The sequence below is a fragment of the Octodon degus genome, unplaced genomic scaffold, assembly GCF_000260255.1.
Source record: "Octodon degus isolate 3935 unplaced genomic scaffold, OctDeg1.0 scaffold00024, whole genome shotgun sequence".
NCBI classification, from domain to species: Eukaryota; Metazoa; Chordata; class Mammalia; order Rodentia; family Octodontidae; genus Octodon; species Octodon degus.
The window spans coordinates 9,531,300-9,553,547 of NW_004524600.1; the positions used below are offsets into that span (position 1 = coordinate 9,531,300).

At 36.5% G+C, this 22,248-nt stretch overlaps 1 protein-coding gene across 1 annotated transcript in view; it reads left to right on the forward strand.

Moving 5' to 3' along the window:
* Positions 1-8,567: 8,567 nt before the first annotated feature.
* Pde7b (phosphodiesterase 7B) overlaps positions 8,568-22,248 on the forward strand; it is a 346,847-nt gene continuing 333,166 nt past the window's right edge. Inside the window, exon 1 of the mRNA XM_012514082.2 lies at positions 8,568-8,959. Coding sequence (XP_012369536.1) covers positions 8,939-8,959 — 21 coding nt within the window. The 5' untranslated portion in view covers positions 8,568-8,938. The remainder of the gene's footprint in view (positions 8,960-22,248) is intronic.

Below are 22,248 nucleotides of genomic sequence, written 5' to 3' on the forward strand. Positions count from 1 at the left end.
GAATGCTACCAGGCAAGAGCTCCAGAGAAAGACTCCTAATGTCAGCAGGCTGAGAGGAAGGCCAGCTTGTGATTTGCAAATCCACCCTAACAGAATGTATTTGATGAGAAGCATTAAATTGTAGAGTACAGAAAAAAAATATTTTCTTGCTGTCTAGTTGTCCATTTACTTGATATTCTTGCCATGATCCTGAGTTAAATTAGCACTTTACAGTTATGATATTAAGATAATCTGTTTATTTGAGAAACATCTTTGATGGAAAATGAATATGTAATAGGAGGATATGAGAAAATAAAATAAACAGATTTTTAAATGCATCAGGGGAGAATTCAGTTAATAGGGCTATTTCTGCTTCATCCAATTTTAAGTATTTTATTCTTAATGCACTTGGTGGATGGTAGTATAGGATATGACACACAGTAGGCATTAAATAAGTATTTGTAAATGTTATTTATTTATTTTATGCTTACCAATAACTTTCCTGAAAGCAAATAACAATTCTATTTCCAAAGGGAGTCAGATATGCTCTCACTGTATTATTATTCTACTGTCAAGAGGAAGGATTTCAAGGGTAATGAAGTATAAAGAAACATTGACACAAAATACATTTTCTGTTGATGACGTGATGAGGTGCTGAGTAGATACATCAGGCTGGAATTTCCGGTGGTTCAGGTCCAGGACTAGTTCTGAGAAGAGCACTGAGTTGAGCAGTGAAGGGCGGAAGGGAAAATACAAGCCGCTCCACACCCCACTGAGAGTACAGGGGATTAAACCCATCTGACCTGTCTTTAAAATTCTGAATATAAGAATTCTGGTGTTTTTTTCCTCCAAACCTCACAAATACAGAATTCTGAAATTCTGCCCCCAATGGTTTCAGATAAGAGATTACAGCTTCGGATCATTTTGCACTCCCACGCTGGATGTATGGCAGTTGCTGTACTCCATTTCCTTATCCACACTTGTGAGAGACACACTCTCTAGGGTTTATAAGTCCAATGGTGATCTGTTAACATACAGCAATGCATCTTCATAAGTGGAATATCTGTACAATATAGGAAATAACTTTCAATCTATCCTTGGCCTTTACTTAGAATGTCTTTGACCATACAGTAGACTTAGATTGCCATAGGAGATACTTTTGTCAATTTTCTTTGTGACTTTTGCTTGTGTCTTTTTTTAGGAAGGACTTCTCTACTTTGGAATCATGTTCATCTATGATTTCAAGCAATTTTTGTAGCTGTAGTTTTGTGTGTTTAAACATTTGTCTAATTGCAATTTCTATTAGTGTAGTGAGTCTAAGCTGAACTTATTTTGGTGTTTTACTTGGTGATGGCTAGCTTTCTTTCAGCATCATTTATGAAGTAGTCTATTCTCTTTGTGTTTATGTATTTATAATAACATATTAACCATATGTTAAATTTAGTCATACATGTAGATTTACTTTTAGACGTTTTCCTGTTAAATTGATTTCTAACTTCTAAGTATACCCATATGAATACTAAATTATTTTAATTTTTACAGTGATATAATAGCCAGAGTAAGTGTTCTTCTGTTTCCTTTCCAACAGCCATGACATTGTTGACTACATTTTACATTCAAAACACCATTTTCCTTGAATAAGATGACATCATATTCTTTTTCTCTTTATCTTATCACTGTTTCTCTATATTTTATAGGCTTTTCTACCCTTGTCTGTCATTTAAACACTAATATTGCTTTTGGTTTTCTCCAACCCTTTCTTTTCCTTACCTGAGCTGTACTTCCTGAGCTCCTATGACTCAGTTCACCAATAATGCTGCTAAAAACTGCCCTAGCCCAAGCTTTTCAGCCTGGTTCCATAACAGCCCATCTAACTCAACTTTGATATTAACTTCAAAGCTGAACTTACCTTCTCTGCTTTACCCAAGAAATGCCCCTCATGTTACGTGCATGAAACCTGAGTGTCATCTTTGATTATTTCATCCATTACTTGCTCCTCACAGCAAACCCTTCATCTTTCACCTTCAATCCATCACCAAACGCAATTTCCGTCATTTTCTAAAGTACTCTTAAATCTACTGTCTCCATGTCTGCATAACCAACCCTAACAAGTCACTCTCCTTTCCCTTAGGGTCTTTCTATCACTAAGTTCCCTTCCTCTGGCCTCCACACAACTCTCAAAGTGATATTTTGAGGTATAAATTTGACCATGTTCTTTACCCTTTAAAACTTTTTTCAAAAAATTCCTTAATATGATGAATAGGCCCTGTCCTGACTTCACTTTCTGTCTCTCCAGCCAAACTGGCTTTGGGTTTCTGGAATGCACCATGATCATCTTCACTGAGGTGATCATATTTAAAAGTGCTGTCATCTCTCCCTGGAGCACTTGTGGATCCCTAGTACCGTCTTTTCTAGTGGTATATCTCCTACTCTTCTTGGGCATCTTTCTCTTCTTCAGTTCCAGAGCTTCTCTGACTCCTCCTTTAGATTGCTTCAGATACACCTGTCTTCCAAAACAAACATTTGCAAATCTCAAAATCTGATTTTGACTGTTCTTCTCCATGTTCCCCAAGCCCCCTGGATTTTTCCATGACATTCCTCATTCCTTTGTATTACAATATGTTTGTCTCTATCCATCGCTGAATCATTTTATTAATAAGAAAATAGTACTATTTTTCTCCAACCCCCACTTGCAAACTTTAATCATCTCTACCTCCCTAATGAGTAAAGTTCAAGAAGGGGATGAAGAAAGGAAACAAAGAAGCTTTTAGATTATTTTTAGAGCTCACATATTGTAGGACATGCCATTTCAAATGCTGTCATTTTGATGAACATTGCAAGGTATGTGTTTAATAAGGCTACCCCTGAAGATCCACTTGTATGCTAAATTTGGTAGTGTTAAACAGACAAGGACACAGATATTGATATTGATATTGATATTGATATAGACATATATATATATAGCCTTATGTTTTCTCAAGCTGTAAGTGGTTATATATTTATACCAGAGAGAAGGGAGTCAACAGCTGCCCATAGGAAACATGAACAGGTATACTGAAATTATTGTCCCTATTATAAGTAACAGGAAGCCAACTTAATTTATCTCAGGCAATAAAGAGAATTCATTGACTAACATACTGATCATTTTGGTTTTCTTGAGTTGCCATAATAAAATGCCATACACGGGATGGCTTAAACAACAGAAACTGATTTCTTTGGAAGTCTGCTATCCAGGCACTTGTGAAGGCTTTTTTCCTAGCTTAGAGACTGTGACTTTGTGTCTGTGACCCACATCGAAGGATGGGGACTTGTGGTGTCTTTTTTTCTTAAAAGGGCACAAGTTCTACTAGATTAGTGATGCACTGCTATGACTGCATTTGACTTTCCCTCCTTGAAAGCCCTGTTTCCAAATATAGTTTCACTGGGAGTAAGGACTCCTACACAGGAATTTAGGTGAGGATAGGATGCAGTTCTCTCCAAAGCAACGACTTCTGAAGATCATTATTTTAATAGTTTATCTCTATAGCTGCACCTCCTTATTTAGAGCTCCCTCAATCTTCCATTATCTAGTAAAGAGTCCTGAAGTTTAGCTCTGGAATCTCTTCTCTTGCCTTTAGTGATCCTGTGTTCTCCCATGGCTTTGAATACTATTTCATCTACCCATGTGTCTTAGTTATTTTTCTCTCATTACTGGGACAAAAAACAAATGCCTGACACCCAAACTAAGGAAGGAAAGATTTACTTAGCTCACAGTTAGTGGAAGTTTCTGTCCGTACTTGCCTGGCTCCAAGGCCTAGCGGTATATGGAAGAGGGAAGCCATTCATGGAGGTGAAGAAAAGCAAAGGGAGGGTCAATGGCTGCAGCAGCTAGCAAGCCTCTCTCCTCTCCTTATATTGGATGCAGATTATCCACCCCAGGGTGGGTGCAGCACTCACACCCATAATCCCAGCATTGGATCAGGAATTAATCACAAACTAGAAGCCTGCCCCAATGACTGTATAAAGCTTGTGTGTTGGAAACTAGACACAAACTATAACACCATGACTTTCCAGAGTTGTAAATAAACTATCTCTGTGATATTTCTACTTGAATGTCCCATAGATATTTTAAGTGATGTATTATCCAGTGTCACTTTAGTTCATGATGATTGAGCTCAAACAGGCCAAACCTGATATTCTCGGCCATCACACTGTACTTTTCTGATAACTGTGACTCTTTTTCTTGGATGACTATATCTTCTTTCATAATACTTGCACTGCTGCTCCTATGTTTTTTAGTCACTATTCTTGATTTCTGCTTCACTGAGAAATCATGTGTCACAGAGGACATTCACAATTTTGCACCACAATTGCAACATTCTTTCCAGAGCCTTTATCATTTACTCTGCCTCCCTTATTGTGTTGATGAATAAGCCACCCATGCTCCCTTCCAAAACTAGTGACTCCCTGATGGTTGTTTATCCCTGTGAAATAACTCAAAATTTATTAGAGTGTGATTTTTTTCCCAGTGAGTTTGGCTAAGAACTCTGCTTAGAGTCTCACAAGGCTGAAACAAAGGTGTCTTGAGAGTCATTCTTTTCTGGAGCTCTGGGGAAGAAAGACTCCATTCCCAACTACCATTAGGCTTTTAGTGGTATCTAGTTCCTTACAGTCAAAAGATTGGGGTACTCATTTCCTTCCTAACTGTCAGCTAGGGAGGGAGGTGCCCTGAGATACCAGAGACTTCTCTCTGGTGTTTACACATGGCTCTGCCTTTTAGACCAAAAAGCAGTGAGTGGAATCCTTTTCAAATTTGGAATCTCTCTGTTTTCAAATTTCTCCTATTATATGTCTCTTCTGTTTCCATCCAAAATATAGTCCTCAGCTCTTAAGGGTTCATGTGATTAGATTGGGCATACCCAAGTAACCCAAGATAAATATTTGTATCTTCAGATCGTAAGTTACGTTGTAGAAACAAATTCTGTTTTTCTGTGTAATGTTTAATATCTTCAGGTTCCAGGAATCAGAATGTAGACATCTTTGGAGGTCTGTTCCACCTATCACATGCATCATTCCTGTCTTAGAATTTTTTTTCTCTCTCTCTCTCTGTCTCTCTCTCTGTCTCTCTCTCTGTCTCTCTCTCTGTGTGTGTCTCTCTCTCTGTCTCTCTCTGAACTAATTACTCCTCTCAATGGGGTCTTTTACATCATTATAAAATGCTGATATTTCTTCCATGTTAAAAATGTTCCCTTGTCTCTTTTTCTCCCTTCTAATTACTGCCCTTTTTCTCTGCTCTCTGGGGGTGAAAAACAGCTTGAGAGAATTTTCTAAGCTTCTTCCAATTCCTACATTCTCTCTCCATATTTTATCTTTTCTATAGCGTTGAATCTGCTTTTTTTCAACTGTAAAAATTATTATACATTTTAAGTTCAAGGGTTAATTCTCAGTGTTTATCTAGCTCTTTTGTAAGCAGCTGCTCCCTGAGATTTGTCTTTTCTTTCCAGGACGTGACACTCTTGGTGCTCCTGAGGCCTCCTGGTGGACCCTACTTGGTCTCCCTAGATTGTTCCTCTTCATATTTCTGATGACTTCCCTGTAGACTGCCTGCAGCTTTTCCACCTACACTTCTTTTCTTGGTAACTTCACCCAATGTCATGGATTTAAATGCCATGTACAGACAATGACTTATAAATTTACATGTATATCCTTAAACTGTCCCCCGGACTTTAGGCTTATATATTCAACATCTCCACATAGATGCCTCATATTATGCAAAAATTAACATATTCAATATTAAACTATCTTGCAAAAAAAACACTGCTTCTCCACTGTTTTTGGTCAATGCTAAATCAGTTCAAACTTCACTTGATAACACCCCAAATTTTGGGGAAGTCACAGGCTTCCCTCACTAATTTCCCTTCCCATGCTTAACATCCAATCCATTTAACAGATCACATGTCTCTCATGCTAACATACAGCCCAAACCAATCATTTCTAGCTGCCACTCAGATCATCCTGGTCAACATCATGCTCTCTGGTAGCTTTATTTATTATTTATTAAGTCCACCTTGACCACACATAGCTGCTGCGGAGATCACACTAAAAAAAAAAAAAAAAATGAAGTCAGTCATCTCACCCTTCTGCTCAAAGCCCCATTTAATTCAGAGGAAAAAAAAAAAACAGTCCTAATAATGACCTACTAAGCCCCACATGGGGTGACCTTTCTGGACCCACTGCCATCTTCTCAACCAGTTCATCCTCAGACCCTTTGTGCTCGATGATCCCTTTGCCTCCTACATTTCTCTCCTACTCTTCTCTCACCTCCTTCAAATTTGTATTCAAATATCACCTTTGCAGGGAGACCCTCACTGACTGCTCAGTTGAAGACCACAAGCCCCCATCTCTGTCTGACCAGTAGTTCTTCTGTTTTATTTTTATATTTTTACACAATGCAATTAACTCTCCAACATCTTATGTAAAATTCATATTTATTGATAAGTTCTTTTTCCCTTCTAAAGAATTTTAAGTTTCATGAGGACAGAGAAATGTGTGTGTGTATGTATGCATGCTTGTGTGTGTGTGTGTGCATGTGCGTGTGCGTGTGTGTGTGTGTGTGTTTGCTGTTTTATCTCCAACATGTACAATAGTGCCTGGTACAGAGAAGACAATCAATAATCATCCACTGCTCAAGCCAAGAATCTGGAAATTCCTGATTCTTCTCTTTCACTAGTCATATCTTCAAATACTACCTCTTCTATCTCCAAATGCAAACACAGTCTTCCAGATCTGGTTCTCCCACGATCCACACTGTTATCGTGCAAATCCTAAGCATGGTGGTCTCTTACCTACCTATTGCAGTGGCCTCATTGTTGGTCTCCTTGCTTCTACTTTTGTTTCCCCAGTTGTCTATTTTCCACACAAAAGAGTGAGAAAGTCTTTGAAAGTCATGTCAGATCATGAGTATCCTTCAGATCACAGCACACTGATAGATTTTCCTTCCTTGGATACAGCCTATGCTTTTATGTGGCCTCATCTTGTCCCAGAAAAACCACCTGAATCCACTTCTCCCTTTGTTCATTCTCTTCCCACCACCCAATCCCACTTTCTATGCCTTGAATATGCCTAGCATTCCTCAGCCTTAGAGTCGTGGCTGTTTCCTCTACTTGGAGCACAGACACACACACATGACCTGCTTCTTGCCTAGCTCAGGCCTCTACTCAAAATCGCTTCAACAGAGTGCTTCTCTGATCTTTGTAGCTTAAAACAGCAGACATGCAGACAGACAGATATACAGACAGACACACACACACACACACACACATTCTCTCTCTCTCTCTCTCTCTCTCTCTCTCTCTCTCTCTCTCTCTTTCTCTCTTCTCTCTCTGTCCTCTGCCTTTTTTTTTTATTTCAATAGCCTTATTACCATTTATTGTTTGTATAATCTTTCTTCCCGCTTATCAAAATGTAAAGCCCTGGGAGAAAATGCCATCCTTACCAGAGATGAACCAACCCCAGAAATGAAGCCCCCCGAACCGCAAAGTCATTTAACTCTTGTATTCAGTATCTCAGAGCTTCTTTCTCAAAGAATGAATGAGAATATCTGAGAAAGAACTCCCGATTTCATGGGGTGTTGTATCTAACCCTAAAATTTTGTCGTCTGCATGGAAACACGTGATTGGCCAGCCTGTGTCACCTGCTCCCTACGGTCACTGGGTGGGGCCTGTGGGGAAGGCTATTCCCCACAAAAGGGGGAAAGCTTCTGTTGGTGTTCTGGGGATGGCACAGAGGGGAGGAGGATCTGGGGAGGCAGAAAGAACAGATGGCCACCACAAAGATTTTCCAGAGTGGGAAAGAAAACACAGGAATAAGCTGGGGCCCTGGTGGAGGACATATCCATAAATAACTGTACTTTCACCCACTTTCGGAGAGGACATGCCAATACCTGAGACACGATTTGGTGGCGGGGGTGGGGGGTGGGGGAGCGCGCTCACCAGAGCCTGCTTTTTGAAGGACTCCTATGGAATTGCAGGAGGGCTCCTCCTAGTGTAAGTAATCCTACACTCCCCCCCACCATAGATTTCACGAAGGAGAAAGAAGGGAACCACTAGCAGCAACTGATACCTGAATTTTATTTCTGCCTGCAAATGGTTTATCAGCTCGTTTGCACAATTCTGTATCTATGGCTATCAAGATTAATTAACAACTCAATTTTTGGTATGGGTTAAAATAAATAGGTTTAATAATAAGCAACAGTTGTGAAGTGGGCATGTGTACTCAGACATGGAAAAAATATAAATCTTGCTGCTAATATTTGTTGCTAAACTCAGGGTTCTTGGCTTAATTTTTAAAATTCTGATACACATAACCACAAGGTATTTTAGAATTTTTAGATGTATTCCTGAATATAGGAACAGTCTCTTGGGCTTGTCTGAGAGTGGGGCATCCTGGCTAATCCTAGGCACACACACAATCTTCCCGTAGTACAGTACTTTAAAATTAATAGCACATGCAGAGGAAAACTAAACCCTTTGACGTCACTCTTGAAATGAAACATAAACAGAAAAGGCTCCACTCCAGCAAGCTGGCAGCGCCGCAGCCGATTGGTCTCTGCTTTCCCTTGCCTGTGGCAACTGACAGCACCTCCCAGCCTCACAGGCCGGCTGCCTGCTCACTCAGCGAGCCGTCCTCTGGGCACTGCAGCAGGCTCGGCTCTGTCCCAGCTCTCGTCTGGGAGAAAAGTGGTGTCTTCACCCAGAGAGAATCTCTCTTTCTATTCTCCTCCTTCTTGATCTCTCCGTGTGCTTTCGTGCTTCTTCCTTTTTCTCCCTCCCCCCCCTTTCTTTCTTTCTTTTTTTTAATTAATTGTATTTTTAATCCTGGATGAAGTTGCTGGATTCTGCAGCACAAGTCTTCATGAACAAGCAGCACCGCTCAGAGATTTCACGGCATTCAAAGGTCACAGAACTGCCACTATGGTTAAATGTCTTGTTTAATGGTTGAGGTATGTACAAAAAAATTTAAGCGGCAAGCTCATGTTTCTTGAAAGCCACAGAGAGATGGTAGGAATTTTATTTTAAATGAACCTGTACATATGCATATATATGTGCACGAATATATTTGTCTGTAATTGTTCCTACAGCAACCAGCTTTTGAATTTCCTTCCTTTTTCTGGGTGAACTAACTAAACATTATCACTTACCCTGAATTAACTGTTTGTGAACACCAGGGTTTTATTCCTGTCCATGTAATGAGACTCTGACATTTTCACTGCACTTGGAGCACCCCCTGAGGAGGGCTTTTTATTTTTTTAAATGAATGCAATATTTCTTCTCCAATGTGAAACTTAGAGTTGGTCAATCTTTATTTTTCATGGGACAGGGTAGGAAAATGTTAGCGAAATGTTTGGTGATGGTTATAGGATAAGGAAGAAGCAAATCAGTTTGGGTATTTTTTTTTTCCTCTGAGTTTGTCATGTTGGTTGATAGCTCACTTCAGAGGAAGAAATCAGTAGGAAGAGAGAAAGCAGCTGATAGTGGGATTGAAGGTAGAAATATTGATCAAAGCTGTCCAAAAAAATATAATCATGAGAAAAAATTCACTGTATTGCTTTGTTGCATTTTATTTTAAAATGTTTTGAATTGAGAAATCAACAGGAGAGATGTAGATTCTGAACTGCATGACCAGTGATTTAGATCTTATTTCTAAAGGAAAATAAAACTTTATTACCGCTGCAAAATGTGCTAATTATCTTTTCCGACTACAGTTGAAGGCAGAGTCAGATATTTAATTAGGGATATAAGTGATTGAGCCTAGGGACTAATTAATCATCTAAAAATTCTGTTATTGTGATCTGGCCAGAGAGACCATTGCAATGACAGAGAAAGTATGCATATGCATTCATATACAGTAAACACACTCAGTGCTGCAGGAAGACCACAAGACACAGGGCTGATGTTTTCAGTGGTACATTATTGTGTGTTCAAGGGATTCCTTGTGAAAAATCACCCCGGTCCACCAAGTCAGTTTTTGTGAAAGGAATTCAAGAAATGTATAGTTAACATCGAGTTCCTTATTACCTTTTCCAAAGTTATGCAATTTTGAATATGACTATTGGAAACCATTACGTTTAGTTCACAAATTTCTTACTTAATTTTCTTAAAGTTTCTCTTCTCAACACCAGACACAAGAAATCTATAAAGTGGGGTTGTTTTCTGAGTACTATTAGCATATTATCAAACGCATCCTGCATTTCAAAGGGTTAACAAGATTAACAGCGTAAGACTGTAACATACCAAGTTAAGAACTGCAAAAACATTAGTTCTGAAATGGAGAAGATGTGCTGTGAATGGACAATCGTGTTTCTGCAGTGCCTAGTGAGAAAACAAGGACTTTGTGTGGTGCAGATGCATAACTGTAGCTCCTCCATTTCCTCTGCTTTATCTTTTATTACTGGCTGGTGAAACAAAGAGGGTGTCAGTAGTTAAGTCTTGATTGACGTTTTCTCTGGGAAATTGAAGTCACTTTCTGTGGTGTCGAGCAGAACTCTAAGGCTAGCTAGTTACAACTCCAAAACCTGTATCCTCTTCATGAGAACTTTTACCTACGCTGAGCTGTCTTGATTTCGGAGGGCTCGCTTAGTTGAACAGCGTGTGACACCCTCAGTGGTCACTATACCTCAGCAAATCAGCTGGGAGAACTGTTGAAATCAAGTTACTCAGGACAAGGGTGGAAAAACCCAAGATGTGTTAGGAACAGATGTGAACTTAAGAAAACAATTACACCAGGGCACCTTTTCATGCCTTATGTGGTGTCGAGCACAAAGTGACCATTGTTGGTACTTGAGAAAAAAGTAGTTAAAATATTTGCTGAAAATTTGCTACTCATCATATACTGTAAATTATCTAAATAATTTTCAGACATAGCATTTTAACACTATTTGAAGAGTGTTTTTGCTATTATTCCAGCCAAAAATATAATCTAGAAATCAACCATCAGTGATAGAGAGGTGAGCATTCCCAACACCTACTTTGGTTCTTTTCAGCAAAAAAGGATCTCTTAAACGCAATAGTAAAATTAGCAAGTTTCCTCAAAATGGGAATGTACCACCTGGAAAATGCCTCGGCCCAGTAATTATTCTTCCAAAGTCTAATTTGTTGTTAGCTGGGCTCAAATCACAGGGGAAGCTGCTTGTTGACTCACAGAACATAGTGTTGGAAGGAATTTATTAAGTGGTAAGCTAATCCCAGGCATGACTGAAAGGGCTTCATTATATTAAAGACGGCTCTCAAATTTAAGAATCAGAATAGACTTGGGAACATCTAAGTATAGAACCTAACAGGTATTCTAGGTGGTGCAACTCACTTTGCATTTACAATTTTCTTCTTTCCTAAAAATCACATAGATTTAAGAGATTTCATTCACACTTAGGGAAGGAGACATGGAGTGAACTGAAAGCGGTAGTGACAGAGAGGGGACCTGGGTGGCCACCCTCTGGCAGGCTGGGTGATGCGAGGCGACATACTTACTCCTGACCTCAGTCTCTTCATCTATAAAAGGAACTTGGTGTATTTGTTTATTTCTAATATCCCTTTATATAAATTTCTAGCATTTTTATACTAAGTATGAAGTTTTTAAAAAATGGCTCATATATAAATGTGAAACTATCAAACTTTTACTCCAAAAGCATGGCTGCACGCCTCTAACATGTCAGGGACTATGTCTACTGAGGGGACGTGGAGACCAAGATAGGTGAGCAATGATTCTCACCTTCAGCAAAACCCTACTCTGACCGAGCTGGTGCAGAGAGATAAAGGAATAGATGAAGTTTGGAAGGTGATGAGAGGGAGGAAAAATGAGACAGAGCTCTGTGCAAGTTATAATACCAAAAATGAAATTTTGTGTATAAGTAGGTATTCATTTTATTACAATATCTTTATTATCCATGGAAGACATTATTGTTCTTTTGAAATCACATGCACAACTGTAGTATTTTAAAAAGTAGAACATAGAAGAAAGCTCAACTTTTTGCCATGATTGAGCTTACTCTACCCACCTGAGACAGTAAATCTGTCTGTGTAATTGTCCTCATCATTCCTAAATGGAGAACTCTTAGAATTATAGCAAGTGGGAGCCCTTTAAAACACTGAGACCCATCTCAGGTCCCGGCAGGTATTTGAAATAAGCAAGGAAGGTTCATAGAAGAGATGGGCAGTGGGTGTCAACAAGATAGGAAACACTCTACGCACCAGAAAGCTTCTAAAATGAGCTGAGAACTTCCAGATCTTACTTGTATGCATTAAGGTACATTTCTTCAGCCCTAGAGGTCTTAGTTTCCTCATCTTTACAAATAAGGGTGGTAGATGTGTTGGCCTTTCTAAAGTGTGTAATTTCCCTTGACAAGATGAACATTAAACGAGTGTGTGTTGATCTTTGTTCTTCCAACTCTCCCATCCCTTATAACTATTGCTTCACTTTAGAATTTGCCATCACTCAGTTATCTAAATTCCCATAAATTCACCTCCAAGATAGTCTCGCTCTCAAAGAAAAACAAAACCAAAACTGAATTCGGGAATATTTTTCCCAGATGAATTTTCAAGGAAATCTTGAGAAGGTTATTTCTCTTCTTCCTCTTTCTCTCTTGCAGTGTTGGTGTCACTCTGACTATAGCACTGCTTGAGATGACAAAGGGATAGGCTTTGTGTTCCCAGTAGTGGGGGGCTTTAATGTTCCAAGATAAATGTCTTTTTTCCTAAATACCAGTCACTGACCTAGATTTCTTATATGACTTCATTTGATAAACTCCTCATCCCCAATTATGGTTTCTTTTGAGATTGTGCATCCATAAGTTAGGGGACTCAGAATACTCCCTGGTGAATTGGCTGTCTACTAAGTAGCTTCTCTAGGCCCCGGTACCCTTCACACGGGGTTGCTATCTTATCCCAGTGATGGGCTTGATGATTCCAGTCGCCCTCCTCCAGGCACTAGCAAGTACTATATGGCTCAAGGAGTCCCAGCTGGTATTACTTCCTGTGAACGAGAGCTGACAATTAATAGTTCAAACAAGGAGAATATGGAGCATTTTTTTTAAATTTTGGTAAACCTAAAGCAATATGACAGAACCTCAGAAATCTAAACTGGGCATGGTGGTGCATGCCTGTAATCCCAGCACCGGAGAGGCTGAGGCATGAAGATGATTATAAGTCTGAGCTGCATGGTGAGACCCTGTACCAAATAAATAAGTAAAAGATTTTTTAAAAATTAGAAGAAATCTATTTAACAATGGGAAATTCTAAATACTCTATGGCGATTTTATACAGTGTAGAAGTAGAAAGATAATACCCAATGCCCTTCCCTTCTCTTTTTTCTCTTTCTCCTACCCCTTTTCATCTGCAAGGGGAAGATTTTTAAAAAATAAGGTTGATAATGAAGTTCTGGTGAGTGCTCTTTGTGTAAAATTTAGAATAATATTTGTTTTATTTTTCCCCTTATCATACTTGGTGAACTCAGAGATTTTTCATTAAAATTCCTGTTCAGACCTTTTAGTTGTATCTTCTATGTTTCACGGTATCATACTTAACAGATAAATAAAAATGCATAAAATAACCTTTCTATGAGAGAAATGGTATCATTACCTACCTATTGCTTCAAATAGACAGAAAAGGACTTTATAAAAAAACAGGGTGTATTCATGACAAATGTACTGAACAATACTTAAGAGTTTTAAACTCTTGTAATCTTCTTTTCCCCTGGCATAGAAAGCAGAGTTCATTGTAGGACTGTTATGAGGAATATATTTCCATGGGTTCAGGTGTAGATATAGGAGTCCCCTGTATGCCTGAATTGGTCAAAACTTGATATGTGAAGACTCCAATGGAGAATGTTTTACATAAACATTTGCTCTAGCAAATCTTAGTCTAAGAACATGTATAATTGTTTATTTTAGCATTCTTTGTAATATAGAAATGAGAAACTGTCTGAATGCAATAACAGATAAATTGTTAAATGTATTTTAAATCCATGTAATAATATATCATACAGTTACTTTTTAAAATGTCATAAATATACATATAAAGTATCTTAAATGGTTTTTCAGATATATTGAGAAAATGGTGCAATAATATTTGTGTAAATCTGTGTATGCATTCATTCACATAGAAAATTTCCAGAAATTTAAATTAAAACATACTAACAGATCCTCTGGGAGAACTTGGGGTATGGGATAGAGACAAGTCTTATTTTTTATGTATATGCTTTAGAATCCTACAATTGTTCTACTACAGATTCATTACATGATATTTTAAGTTGAGAGAAAATTAGGGCATAGAAGAAGAAATGGTCCTGCTCTGCTTTTGCATTCCTTTATTAGCTTCTTCTGTTTTTATTGAATTTCTTCCATATGCCTTTGACACTGTTGGGAAAAGAATGTTCTAGGACATGAGCAAGAGAAAACATACAGTCCTCCCTTACTGTTGAGTAATTTTGGACCAATCAGACCTCTGGGCATCACTTTCCTCAAATATATGATGAGGGTCTTTGTCAAGCCCAAAGTTCCTTCAGCTTGGGTAGATGTCTAAGAAAGACTTTTAGTCTGTAGTATGCCTGCCTCTTTGAGATTTTTCACCATATTGCACTCATGTTTTGTTGTATATATTTTATTCTTTTGGACATTTTCGCTCAATTTTATATTTTAGAATTCTCCAATTTAAATTCTTCAAATTAATTAAACATGCAAAATTTGCATTTTTCCAACAAGTATTTAAAAGGATAATACAACATCAGTAAACTTAAATAAAATTATGGGACAATATAAGTTACATGCAAACAGTACAAAATATTATTTGCAGTAAGAGGTACACATTGTGCTGTTATGCAAGCAATTAAGATTACGTAGTCTAAATATGATTTATACATTTTTTGGTTTTCCAAGAGGAAAAGAAAAAGACCTTCATTTCCCCTTCTCATTATGCTACAAGCCAGCTGTGCCCATTCAGATGAAAGAGCTCAGTCATTCACAAAAGTGTAGAAAGCATTCTTATGAAAGGAGATGCCACACTAGTGTGGAGGTCTTAAAGAATGCCTCAATTTAGAAAAGGCCATTAAATCTAAGAAAAAAGTTGTTTTCTATGTGTGATGGAAACATAGCATATACTCTTGTTTTCAAGATTAGTGTTCTTGCTTTTTAAATTAAATGAAAGACTAATTTCAATCTGGTTTTCACTTTAATTTGGAAATTTTAAGCTATTAATCATTTTAAATATTTAGTAATTTATATTTCTTATTTCTATCTTTATTATTGCATTTGGGCCCAAACTTAAAGTCTTGGAATAAAGCTAACTTGGTCAGAATATATTATGCTCTTTTTCAGAGGTCCTTATTATCAGCTCCTGGATTGCTAATAATTTTTAGAATTTTGAAACTATGCTGATGAAAACAATTGTGCTAAAATTATTCTTCCTTGTAATCATTGCTCAAGGTTATACTAACCTTATGCAACTAGAAAATATTACTGTAGGTTTTTTTCTGAAAGAGTTTATATAACTCCTGTTGTTCTTCCTTCCTCATATACTAAAATGTATAAGTAAATACTTACTGGCTGGAATATATTGTGGGCAAGTTACTAGTTATGGTTTTAACTCAATGTATTTCTTTTCGGCTGTTCAGATTTTCTAGTGTTAGTGTTACTTTTGGTTATGTTTCTAAACGTTTTGGGAGTTTGTTATTTTTCCTGTCTTTCTCCTTTTTCTTTTCTAAAATTAAATTTATTGGTACAATTTATACATACGTAATGATCACGTTCATCACAGGGAATTTGTACTTCTACATGATGTATTTCAGTTTCTCTTTTCCCCCCATTTTCCTCTCCCATCTTCAACCTCTTTTCTCTTCCTTGTTTACAAAGTTTTGTTTCAATTTAATGCTTTTTTCCCTCATTTTTTCTCCCCCTCAAGTTCCCTTGCCTTTTGAATGATTTCTTCCTATTTCATAATATCTGCTATACATTTTGGTTCTTATTTACATTGTCAGTTTCTCATATCAAAGAAACAGTGTGATATTTACATATATATGTCCAATTTATTTCACTTGTATGATTCATCCATCTAGCTACAATTGATTCAGGTCTATCTTTCTTTGTGGCTGAGTAGTACTTCACTGTATGAAAAAAATCCACATCCTTTTTATCCATTCATTGGTTGATGAGCATTTGAGTTGCTCCAAGATTTAGCTATTGAAACTGTGCTGCGGGGCCAGGGAAATGGCTCAGTAGAAGAAGCGCTTGCCTGGCAAGTGCAAGGGCCTGAGTTCAATCCCCAGTTCCACCAAAAAAAGGAAAGAAAAAGAAAAAAAAAACTGCTACTATGGACATGAGAGCACATATCGCATATATTGGATAATGCTTTTAATTTGGGGGAAAGATACCAAGAAGAGGAATAGCTAAGTCAAGTGGAATCTGTAGCCCTAGTTTTAGTGCTGAGACTGAAACCCACTGAGATATATCCCTTTTTATTTTTTAATTTGAGAGAGTCTCACTAAGTGGTCAAGGCTGTTCTCAAACTTTCCATCTTTCTGCTTGAGTGTATATTTCAGCCTGAATATACACACTAAAAGCACTAAATTTCTCTTTAATAGCTTTAACTGCGTATATGTTTTAAAATTCAGTGTTTTCATTATCAATTACTTAAAACAATGTAAATTGTAATTTGTTTTTCAACTTACAGGCTATTTCGGAATGTACTTATTAATTTATAAATGTATTGGAATTTTTTATTTATCTTGTCATTATTTCTTGGCATAATTAATCTGTGCTAACATATTATACTCTATAATACTTAGATTTTTAAAATTTAACACTTGTATGTATAATTTTTGTAAATGTTCTACATTCCATAAAATCAACATATTATACCAGGGTTAAGCATAACCCTCTATGTCAACAAGAAAATACATGAATGTGTCATTTAACTCTTCTGTATTCTTACTAACATTTTATTTTATTATCTATGAAAATAAGTATGTTAAAAACTTTTTTATGATTCAAGGCTCGTTTGGTTTTTCTCTTAATTTTCCATCATTCAATATGTCACTCAATATAACATTGTAATTTTCACAGATCAGAGTTGAATATACAATTCTAACTAACATTTTGATGTTGTTCTGGTAGATTTGTCTTCATAGTAGGTGTAATAATTGGCTTTTGGAAAACTGATGGTCCTCCAAGAGTTTCAGTAGACTTACAGATATTCAGTACAGGTGATATTGAACTAAGCAACTGCACTGCAGATGGTAATCTGTAATAGTAGTTTCATGGTTGGAGTGCCTGTCATTCTGGTCTTCTGAATACGGGCTGCTTGTCATGACATGCCAGTTGCTGCTGTGCTGTCTCTTGGGTAGATGACTGTTCAAAAAGAAGGGGGTGGTGAATGAACACAAAAGACAGGAAAAGGAATATTGTGGGACTGTCCTGCTTCAAGGTTGTATATGGTGAGATTTTTGGACTTATATGTAAACATAAAAGTATATAATTCTTTATGTCTATTTTTAAAATATATTCTAATTTTTAAATTTTTTTATCATGTTCTGTAGGGACTTAAAGTTCAACATATCAATACTTGATGAAAAATACCTGTTCCATATCATGCCTAAGATGTTTGATATTCAGACAGATAGTAAGGTTAAGCTTAACAGCCTAAGTTGTATGGTAATAACAATAAGCTTATCTTCTAGATGGTTAACAACCTAAGTTTGCAGACCAAATTAGAGAAAAAGGAGGGCTGCAAGGAAAGCCAACTTTTTGGCCCTAGCCTTCCAAGGTCAATTAAGACTCAGGACATTTGAGAACTTGCACTGTTACATCATGTAACTCAGTAGTGTCCCAAATTTTCTGATCAAGGAGATTATGGGGCCAAAGAAGAAAGTGATCGATGGTGCAGAGTGTGCCTAAGGAGAGTCACATGGAGAGAAAACATTCTCTTGGGCATTCACAGAGAGCACATTGGCCAAGCAATGGTGGTGACTCATCCACATGGCTGCACTGACAAAGGTTAATTATTGAAACTGTCCTACCAATTTGATTTGAAATTATCTCATTGCTATTTGTTTCTCAACAAAATTATGAAAAAATAAATTCTTTGGGAGGGGCTGTAGATATAGCTCAGAGGTATAAACACCTTCCTAACAAGCACAAGGTCCTGAGTTCAATCCCCAGGACCAAAAGAAAAAAATTTCTTTGGTAACATGTGGCTAAAAAATCTAAAAAGGCAGGATAATCATTTTAAAAGTTTGAAAATTACTTCATTATGGGGCTGGTGAGATGGCTCAGTGGTCTAAATCACCTACTTAGGACAAGCTTAGCAAAACACAGGGACCACGGTTCAATCCCCCAGCACCACATGCCAGTCAGCCCCGCCCCCTGGGGGGCTGAGCTGGCCACACACACACACACACACACGCACACACACACACACACACACACACATAAATAAATAAATAAAAATTAAAAAGAAAATTACTTCATTAGCTATAAATGTAGAATTGTTGTAACTTCCTGGTAAATGGAAAAGTTATGGTAGTAAAACATCCCTCCAGTTTTTTGCCTTTAATGCTACTTTGACTGATACTAAGCATCTATAAAACAAATTTCCCATTAATTAGTATCTGCATAGCTTATCATTTTCCTTTTTTCTACTTGATAATTTTCTGTATGTTTACAATTTTCAATACATCTCTTGCAAACCAGAGATGAGCAATCTTGTTTTATCACTCAGTCTTGTTATGTTTTTGTTTTCAGTGAAGTATCCCATTAACTTATTGTTAATGTTATTAGTGATACAGTTCATTTGAGTGCAAGCACAGTCATTTGCTGTGTCCTTCCTGTGCTCTATTTCATTTCCCCTCTCATTGCTTTCCTTTTTTACAGTTGCTTATTCTTGTCATTGCATTGATCTCTTCCCATTAACTTGTTATGTTTTTGTTCCTTCAGACCATTTTCATTGGCTAGTGCTGATAAGGACCCAACATCAATGACCTAATCAAAGCACTATCCAGTTAGAACTTTTGTCCCTTTCTGGGAAAGGTGAGGGTACTGCCACATCTCAACTACTTATATACCCCTGCTACATTATGTGCTGCTGTTAGATATTTAATTTTATGTAATTTAAATCCTTCTGTAATAATCATTGTACTCTTTAAAGAAAGCTATTTTAATTTTTTATCTCAATGATTCCCTTGATATTGATTACCTGAATTTCCTTTTTCTTTAGGAGAATACAAATTAGTAAAAACAAAACAAAACAAAAAAAGTTGCATAATCATATGTATTTTCCATTCCTTTGTGCCTCTGTGAGATCTCATATAGGGTATTCTTTAATAATGATTTTAGCCAAGTTTTTTTGTTCCGTTTTTGTCTAAAATAAGTTCGTTTCACCTTTATTTCTGAAGTATACTTCCTAGGAATAAAATTATAAACTGGTAATCCACACTTTCACCCACAAACAATTTAAATTATTACCATGTTTCATTTCTTTGTTTTTTGTTCACAAGTCAGAAAATAATCTTTTATAAGCAATCTTTTATTTTCCTCTGACTTACTGTAATATTTTATTTTCATTTTTGATTTATAAAAAAGATTTCTCACATGTAGTTTTCTTTGTATTTATCCCAGTTTGTATTATTTATAGTTTATTTTCTTTTCTTTCCTTTTTTTTTTTTTTTTTTTTGTATTTAGGACAGGTTCTAATAGGCTCTTTAATCTGCTGAGCTATTTGGCCTGTCCTATTTATAGCTTCTTAAATTGTCTTGCTATCTTTCAAAATTTTGTGAAAATTCCTATTGTATCTTTTATTATTGCTTCTAACATTCTCTTGCTTTTCTTAGTGGGACTTCAGGCAAATATATGCATATATATATATATATATCCTGCTTATCCTCATTATTTACCTTTGATATTGGTTCTTCATTTTGGATATTTACTTTTAAACCAAAATTTCTTTTTTTGTAATTCTTTCTCTAGCTATATAATCTATCACTTGATTCATTAACTACTTTCTTAATTTAATTTGTTTTTTGTTCTAGCTTTTTATTTTTATAGTTTATAGATCTCTGTCACAATTCTCAATCTTGTCGATGATACCCTCAAAAATAATTGGTACATGATTTTAAAGATTTTGTAACTGTTTAATTAGATCTCTTGAGTATCTGCGTCTATTATCTTCTGGTCATATCAAATTATCTTGAATTTCAACCTGGTTCTCTTTGATAGACATCGGACATTGTACGTGTAAAAGAAATTAGATAACTTGAGGCCTAATATTATTTTTCCAAACAGGAAATTTACTTCTGTGTGGTTACCAGTAGCACTCACAACCCTGATTATCTTAATCAGATTTCACGCTGAACGAAAACATATGAAGTACTTGAGAAAATGGCTGCTGTGCGATTATTCGTCCCTCACATTTAGTCTTTAAAAGATGAAAAGTTTGAGAAAAACATATTAGGTAAAACATATATGGCATTAAAACACTCCAGCATGTACCAAAATCAATGCTTAATTATCTTTCAGTTTTGGGGGTTTTCCCTTGTATCTGAAATAAATTTTCATATAGAAAGTTATATCCATTGAAATCATGAACCAGTTAAATAACAGTAAGTCATGATCCTCTGGAGCTGACTGTGGGCTCTATAACATCATACCAGGCTTTAGAAAAGCTTCAGAATTTCATCAGTTTTTACTTTGTGACTGTTATTTATTTCTTAGTACTCCTTTGACAAACATGCTAGAGAGCTCTTCAGTCAAAGAACTGCTTATTATAAACCTAGCTTTGCATCTGTAGCTCACCTTTCCTGTCAAGTCTACCTAAAGAAAATCACTTAGTTCCTGGCTTATGGTTTTTTGTTCATGGAAGTTAATGTCATACAATAGTTGATATAAATTAGCTCAAATGACTCTTAGCAACTTTCTTCATTACTGCCATTATTTCATGGTTTATAGTTCTATACGAGGCATCTTAATATTTCTGAATGAAAATTGTAGTCCCTGTGTGTTATAATCACATTAAGCATTGTTTTCTTAGTATATGAGCCATGTCCTAGGTAATTAACAGAGTAATTGTTCATATAGTCTCCAATAAAATAAATCCAGAAGTAAGCTGAGCCACAGAGAAGACTCTGGCTTAGATACAAAAGAGCAGGTCTTTGGTGTTCTTTTTTGCTTGCTTGCTTCCTTCTGGCAGCCTGTTGTATTTCCTTGTGTGTATTTTCCTACTACATGCAATCTTTCCAGTTTGAGGGTAACTTTGGGTCACAGATCAATTTGAAATTGTAACTCATACACATAAAGTATGCTAAGTCCTTGGGATAGAGGTCAATTGTTAAGTATTTATGGGTAATTTACAAGTTGCTAGAAAATATATGTGTGTAAAGAAGAAATGCTAAACAGTTTAATAATGGACTCCATGTAACTCTCAGGATAAATTTTCTTTATAAATGCATGTTTATTTCTAGCTTCCATGCATTATGTTCTCTCTTTCCAAATTAGAAATTAGAAAGTCAGAATATTAAAAAGACCCAGGGGCCGGGGAGATGGCTCAGTGTAATATGCACTTCCCTGGTAAGCACAAGGGTCTGAGTTCAATCCCTGGTTCCACCAATAAATAAATAAATAAATAAATTAAAAAGACCCAATAATCAACAACTTGAAAATAAAGTGTCACTAACTATAAGCCAAAACATATTAAACTGAAATCATTACATACTATGATTTATAAAATGTTACTATTTTCATTTCTTAATGTTTATATTAGGGGTAACAATAGAAGTTAAGAAAAACTGACTTAATATTTAAACCAAAAGACTAAATGTTCCGTGTTACTTCATGAAATTTTTAACTGAGAAGAAATTTTTAACTTTAGTGCAGAATTATAGCACACTGAAGATAGAGATGTAGAAAATAACAGTTTACGCAGTTTTTGCTACTTCTTTAAATTCTTATGAAAAAAGACATGAGTTGTTCATTCTCTTCAGTGCAGCAAAATATCTATAGTATTTTTTCATTAAAGAAATACAAAAAAGGCCAGGCATAGTGGTGCACAGCTGTAATCCCAGCACTCAGGAGGTGGAGGCAGGGCAATCATTCTGAGTTCAAGGCCAGGCTGGATTATAATGTGAGTTCAAGGCCAGCCTAAACTGCATAGTGAAACCCTGTCTCAAAAAGACCAAACAATCTCTCTCTCCTCTCTGTCTGTCTGTCTCTGTCTGTCTGTCTGTCTGTCTGTTTCTCTCTCTCTCTCAAAACAAGCA